The sequence below is a fragment of the Dipodomys ordii genome, unplaced genomic scaffold (assembly GCF_000151885.1).
Source record: "Dipodomys ordii isolate 6190 unplaced genomic scaffold, Dord_2.0 Scaffold57, whole genome shotgun sequence".
In the NCBI taxonomy this organism is placed as follows: domain Eukaryota; kingdom Metazoa; phylum Chordata; class Mammalia; order Rodentia; family Heteromyidae; genus Dipodomys; species Dipodomys ordii.
Window position 1 is genome coordinate 645,565 of NW_012267273.1, and position 7,715 is coordinate 653,279.

Here is a 7,715-nt window from a genome sequence, read left to right on the forward strand (position 1 = left end):
TGGCTCAGCAAGACCCTGTTATATATCACAAGTCATTCCACAAAATGATTCCTTATCAACATCCAAACCCTATTCTCAGCCACTAAGTTTTCCAGTTCCCTGACTAGCCCTTCAGAGTACACACACACACACACACACACACACACACACACACACAGAGTTAGACAATGAGAGAGGATAAGGTAATCTTTAGAGCTGAGACTTCAGTAAAGAGAGGCAGTCAAGGAGGAGACTAAGGAGTGTGCAGGGCAGAGAACTCCAAGTACAAAGGGTCTGATTAAAGGAATAATGATTCTTGAGCAAGCTGGTCAAAGTGAAACTGTTTTGTCAACTTTCACAGTAGCCAAATGACGAAAGCAGCAGAGCAAACAGTGCAGTTTTTGTCATTTTTATTACTCACATCAATATTTGGTGTGTGTGTGTGTGTGTGTGTGTGTGTGTGTGTGTGTGTGTGTGTGTGTGTGTGTGTGTGTATCTAGGAGCAAGTAGAAATTGAGTGTCTGATGTAAAACATGTGCCTCTAGTTATTCTGCTGTGTGAACACATTTTGTAGTGATTAACTAATATCTAATCCCAATTCAGACACCATGCTTGCTGCTATTGACACAAGTTAACTATTAATCCTTAACTTGTCCTCCAGACTCAACTGTCTCAGGCAGAGAAAATAGAGGAAACTAGACTATTAATTCTTCTAGTCCCTCAAAAGAACCTCCTGGAGAAAAAAGGTGGCCATATCTCATTTTCCAGAAGCATCTATAAAGCAGTGTCTTTACTTGACTTTTAGGAAAAAATAGAGGAAAAACTGGCCACGATCAAACCTGTGATTCAATCGCCATTGCACCTTGTTTAAACTTGCTTACCAGGCATTACATGTTATTTTCCCTTTCCTTTGTGTGTCAGTACTGAAATTTTGACCTCATGGTCATGTGCTCTCGAAATTGAACTATATCTCTAATCAATATTTTTAGCTAGTGGGATTGATGAGGAAGCACTATGTGGAATTTTTTGAGGAATAATGCTCGCTATGAAATGTACTCATTACCCTACTCATGTAACTGTAACCCCTCTGTACAACATTTCTACAATAAAAATGTAAAAAACATATTTTTAGCTAGTTAATTGATAATGGAGTCTTATGAGCTTTTCTACTGGGGCTGATTTTGAACCAAGATCTTTCCGACTATAGGCAAGATAACTAGGAGTGTAGGCATATGTCATAAGTACCCAGCTGTTTTCCATTTCTAAAAGTCATCAGCTATGTCATTGTTCTCAGATTTGTTTTCTCTAACCTCATGCAAAAAGTTAACTGTCAAACAGGACACTATTTGTGGCTCATACCTAGCTACCCAGGAGGCTGAGATCTGAGGCTCACAGTTGGTAGAGCAATAACCTTGAGTAAAAAACTTCTGGGACAACAATTAAGACCTGAGTTCAAGCCCCAGGACTGAAACATACACACACACACACACACACACACACACACACACACCACAAAGAGGAGTTAACTCCTTTTCCTTCCCAAAGCATATCAAAGCCAAAGGATTTATGTGTTATTATAGAATGTAGCCTTTTTATTAATTCAAGTTTACTTAGATTTGAGCTGTCCAAAAAAAAAGCAACATAAGATATGAAAAATGTCACCTCTGAAGAAATGTTTTACTGAAATTGGGGAAATCATAAGAGATAAGAATACAAAATAAATTTATCTATTGTAAGAGTGAACCGAAGAGCCGGGTTCTGGTGGTTCACACCAGTAATCCTAGTTTCTTGGAAACTGAGAGCTGAGGATTCAGGATCAAACCAGCCCAAGTTGGAAAGTCTGTGAGACTTCTTTCTTGAATTAACTACCTAAAAACCAGTAGTGGAGCTGTGCTCAAGTGATAGAGTGTTATCCTTGAGCAAAAATGCTGGAACTGTGTGCAGGCCCTGAGTTAAAGCTCCATGACTGGTACAAAGAAAAATAAAAGCAGTCAGGACTTCTTACCAAAGTGATAGCAATCTTATCTTACAGATTGACATATTGTTTACAAGTTGTACAGAACTGCATGATTCATTATTAATCTCTTATTTCAAGTATTTGTTTGATATGTGATTTATTTAGGCCAATAAATAGCAAATAATGATTATTTAACCCACTTCATAAATAATCTAGATATACATTAATTATTAACATTTGATGGTCAACTTCAATATCAGAACATCAGTTCATCTAGATTTATTTATTTATTTGTGGTGATGGATTGAATCCAGAGGTATTGAATACAACACAAGTGCTCTACCATTGAGCTACACCCTTCAGCCATTTTCTAAGTCATTTGTGAGATGACTCCCAATAGATTATATAATGAAATAAAGTACTAGCTGGGCACATGTATAATCTTGGCACTCAGGAGACTAAAGTTTGAGACCACTCTGGATTATGAAAGAAGGTCTATCTCAAAAAAAAAAATAAAATGAACTAACTAAACTCACTAAACAAGTAAATAGCAGAGAAGAAAACAGAGTTTGTAAACTCAATCATACATAAACAGAAACTCTCCATAATTGAAGCACAACACAAGATAAAAATACAGATAAAAGGATAAACAATATAAAAATAAACAATATTTGGAAAGATAGTGACTGAAAGTATGTCAGAATTGATCAAAGTAAAAGATTCTTTTTTTTTTTTTTACCAATAATGTTGTCTTCAGGGACTGTAAAACTCAGATTAAAAATATTATTCTTTCTAACTACAGCTGTAAATTCAAAGAAACTTCCCCTACCAAAAACAAAATCCTGAAAGTTTGTTTCTTGGTTTTATTTATTCATTTGGTATGTAATTAACAAACTTATTTTAAAACTTAGAGAAAATGAACAGGACAACAAATAATCAAGAAACTACTATAGACCAAGGTAGACAAGTTGATTAGGATATCAGAGATTAGATGGGTCTGCAGCTAATGCCTGTAATCCTAGCTAGTCAGGAGGTAGAGATCCAGAAAATTCATGTTCAAAGTCAGCCTGGGCAGAACAGTCTGAAGTGAGACTCCATCTCTGAAATAACTAGCAAAGTGCAGGACTGGAAGCATGGTTCAAGTAGTAGAGTACTAGCTAGCATAACAAACAAGGTGAATGAGAACAAAGTTCAATCCCTCATCCCAGCAAAAAAATAAAATGTAAAAACCATCACTCTTGCACACACACAAAAGCCAAGATTATTTTCAAGCTATGGCAATTTGGCTGTTACATTGGCATTGGTATAGATTAGGATATAAGATAAACTGGAATGAACTAGAATGCAAACCTGACCCAGACTTGCACATGTGAAAAATACTCGTGGGGCAAAAGTACTTGTAGAAAAGGGAGAAGTTTTCACTTAGTAGCACTAGAAATTACTTAGTATTCCTTTGCAAACAATCAAATTTACCTTCTACATCACAGCATACATTAAAAACCAACTCTATATAAATATCGTCCTATAAATGAAGGATAAATTAACTGATTCTTAAAAGACAACGTAGATGAATATCTTTATACTCTCAAGATTATGAAAATAATTGTAAGGTGTGACATGTTAACTAGTATCCCAAAGAAGAAGATGGATACATATGAATATATTAAAATCAAGAATATATTTTTATCAAAAGAAGAATATATTTTTATCAAAAATTAAGTCAGGGGCTGGGAATATGGCTTAGTGGTAGAGTACTTGGCTAGTATGCATGAAACCCTGGGTTCGATTCCTCAGTACCACATAAATAGAAAAAGCTGGAAGTGGCATGGTAGAGTGCTAGCCTTGAGCAAAAGGAGCTCAGGGATAGTGCCCAGGCCCTGAGTTCAAGTTCCAGGACTGGGGGAAAAAAGCAAGGCAAACTACAGTAGCTAAGAAATTATTTACAATATATATGAATAATAAAGCTCATATCCAATGAGAATTTAAAAAGACAACCAATCCCACCCCCATGAACATTGTCTATGTACAAGCAAAATAAATAGCAAGAAACAAGAATAAAGGATCTCAACTTCATTAATCAAAGGATTGCAAATTAGCCAGAGAGACATACCCCATATTCACCAGACTGACAAAAACTAGAAATTCAAGTAGTACCCAGGGTGATGAGGTTGGGGTGGAAAGAATAGGGTGATGAGAATATATATGTGGGAATATATATACATATATCTATGAGAATATATATATTCTCATCACCCTATTCTTCAGCCCCAATGTCATCGTTGGCACGTGTGTGTGTGTGTGTGTGTGTGTGTGTGTGTGCACATGCAACTAAAGTTGGTACATTATTGTAGAATATAACTTCAACTAAATTAATAAAGTTAAAAAATGCCTAACCAGCATATAAATGCTAGAGGTAATCATATGTGCATTTTTGTTGTAAATGCAAGAATGCTCATAGCATCATTACTTGGTGGATGTTAAATCACTGGAAGCATTCAGGTGCCCACAAGCAGTAACATGGATCAATAATAAAATGACAAGGAAAATTAATGAACCAGAGTTACATGCAACAATGCAGATGAGTCTTAAGAAGCACAGTATTAAGAAAAAGAAGCAATTGGTTAAAGCAAAAGAAAACAGTGAGTCCATTTGTTGCAAAGGTCAAAAGAAGGAAAGACTAAACTATGTTGGAGATGGCTGTAGTGTAGTGCAATTATAAATGAAAGCAAGGAAGTGATCAGGTGATGTGTATGACCTTTATGAAGGAGGAATGCTGGGAAATGGACATGCCAACTTCTGGGATACTGGAGATGTTCCTTTCTGTATCTGAACATTTGTGTTTTATGTGCTTTAACTTTTTATGTTGTAGCGAATCATCTTAATAAAGTTTTTAGAAAGTTTTTTTTTTGCTTATGTGGTGCTGAGGAATCGAACCCAAGGCCTCATGCATGCAAGGCAAGCACTCTACCACTGAGCCACCTTCCCAGCCCTATATATATGTTTCTTAATCTTGGAAATAACGGATGAGGAAATGAGTATAATCCCAGCCCTGTATATATGTTTCTTAATCTTGGAAATAACAGGATGAGGAAATGAGTATAAAAATTGCCACCATTGGGCTGGGAAGGTGACTCAGTGGTAGAGCACTCGCCTTGCACGCTTGAGGCCCTGGGTTCGATTCCTCACCACCACATAAGCAGGAAAAAAAAAAGCCAGAAGTGGCGCTGTGGCTCAAGTGGTAGAGTGCTAACTTTGAAATGAAGAGCTGACGGACAGCACCCAGGCCCAGAGTTCAGGCCCCACGACCGGACCCCAAAATTTTTTTAAATGCCCCCATTTATATTTTAAAAGAAAGGACAGAGAGAAGAAGGAAGGAAGAAAGGAGGGAGAGAGGAGGAAGGGAGTCAAAGAGGCCCAGCACAAGTAACTAACTACTCACTTATATAATCTTAGCTACTCAAAAGCTGAGATAGCCTAGGCAAGAAAGTCTATGAAAGTGTAATTTCCAGTTAACCACAAAAAGAAGAAGTGAAACTGTGGCTCAGATTATAGAGAGCAAGCCTGAATGAGAATACTAATGGGCAGAACCCCAGTACCAGCACACTCACAAAACAAAAACAAAACTAGGATGCCCAGTGGTTGACTGTGGGCAAGAAAACTAAGTTCTCAAAGAAACAGAAATAGAAGAATTACTATTCACTCTATCCCATTTGATGTCTTAATTATCAGACCATAGGAATATTCAAAATAAATAAATGAAAATACCCAACAAAAAATGTTTCAGCAACTCTAAGCATAGCTATCCACCAGAGGGCACTGTTGAATGACATTAAAATTCCTGGTTACTTGAAAAACCATTCTGAATTCTTTGTGTTCTTACTACAAAAACATCTTCATTGACAATTTTATTCTTTCTTTATTATTACTTGTTATTTATCTTAATCTTATTTTATACCATATTATATTGTAGAAAACTACAATTCAAATATACACAAAACCCAAATCATATATATCAAATACTAGAACATAATCAAATAAGGTGGAAGGGATAGATGATATGAAATCTCCCCTATTGGCAAATCATGGGTGAGATTTTAAATGTTTTACCTACCAATGCTATTTTAAAAAGGAAGTATGGCCAGTTACACCATAAAATCTTGCTCAAGAGAATATTAGTTAAGATTTGTCCACTCCCCTAAAAAATTCCATAGGCTTAAGAAGATCCATAAAGATATATATTTTAGGGGCAAGTCTTGGTTGGTCTTCATAATAAGAATAATCCATGACTATGTTGATCAAATGTATCACCTTGCTCTCTAATGGAAATAGGAGCTGCTCTGAGACCTCCAACAAGAGGAAGTCTCATGGCCCTTCGTGACTGAGAATGAAACTACTTGATGCTGGAAAAGAAGAAGAAGAAAAGCCATCTGACCATTTTGTTTTGTTTTAGTCTGTGTCTTACTCACAAGCCAGTGTTTTCACTTAATTGGAGTTTCCAACTTTGGTTATTGCCATGCATTTTCTTTTTAGCTTAAAGCTGAGCTGGTTGTACTTTGAGCTTCTAATGGGTTAAATGGTAACAAAGGAAGATAGCCCTTGACCAAACATTGCTGCAGGTTCATAGGCCCTCATTGAGCTTCTGGCATAAAAAGACCCGAGAAGTCAGTGGGCAGAAGAGAGTTCCTTACGTGACAGAGGCAAGACCCACCTTGGCCAGTTATGGACTCGTCTCAAGCAGAAAGGAAAAAAATCATTGTGATTGGTGGTGGCCTGGTAAGAATCACTATACGACTTATTATTACTCTCAATAATTATTATTCACCTCAGACAGTGTTAGGTTCTTGTGAATATGTTTAATATCTGCATTGAGTTAAATGTAACACTTTTATTACAACTATTTTATACGTGCATATTGCTTTCTGTATTTATCCTTCCTTTCTGTAAGAATATCTCTGGAGCTTTCAGGGTTTTTGTTGTTATTTTATTTTGGTTTTTTGCTTTACATAAGATAGAAAAGATATGCTACCTGTCTTTCTGTGTTACTCTCTAGATCCACTTATTTCCCCATCAACAACAGGTTTTTATTCTTTTTATGGATAAAAGAAAACCATATATATGTATACACACACACACAGATTTTCTTAGCCATTTACCTGCTGGTGGCAACCTGCACTGACTCCACAGCTTGATTGTTGTGAAGAGTATTATGATAAACATGAGTATAACATTATTTGTTCTATTATATTTTTGTATTTGTGTAGTTATTTGTGTAGTTATTTATTTTTGTGTGTTCTGCTAAAAGTGCTTGAATTCATGGCCTCACACTCTTGCTTAGCTCTTTTGCTCAAGGCTGGCAGTCTAACCACTTGAATCACACTCCACTTCTGGCATTTTGATGATTAGTAGGAGAGAAAAGTTTCTCAGATTTGTCTGTCCAAACCTGTCTTCAAACCTCAATCATCAGATTTCAGCCTCCTGTGTAGCTAGGATTACTGGTGTGAGCCACCAGCACCCAAGTCAATATAATTTAGTTTTGATGTTTTTCTCACCAAAAGTTATTTCATATTTGTTAACTACAATGATGTTTAGTTTTTTTCATCATTTTGGTTTACTATTTCTTCAAAAACAACAAAAATAAAGCAAATGTAGCCAAAAGGAGACTCTGTTACATTGTTGGTTACCACCAAAACCCAAATCATATATATCAAATACTAGAACATAATCAAATAAGGTGGAAGGGATAGATGATATGAAATCTCCCCTATTGGCAAATCATGGG

At 36.2% G+C, this 7,715-nt stretch overlaps 1 protein-coding gene across 2 annotated transcripts in view; it reads left to right on the forward strand.

Annotated features, from left to right (window-relative positions):
• Window positions 1-6,381: 6,381 nt before the first annotated feature.
• Window positions 6,382-7,715, forward strand: part of Kmo (kynurenine 3-monooxygenase (kynurenine 3-hydroxylase)) — a 33,938-nt gene continuing 32,604 nt past the window's right edge. For both annotated transcript variants that reach the window (XM_013021788.1, XM_013021787.1), the window contains exon 1: window positions 6,382-6,709. In XM_013021788.1, the coding sequence (XP_012877242.1) occupies window positions 6,656-6,709 (54 nt within the window). In that variant the 5' untranslated portion in view covers window positions 6,382-6,655. The remainder of the gene's footprint in view (window positions 6,710-7,715) is intronic.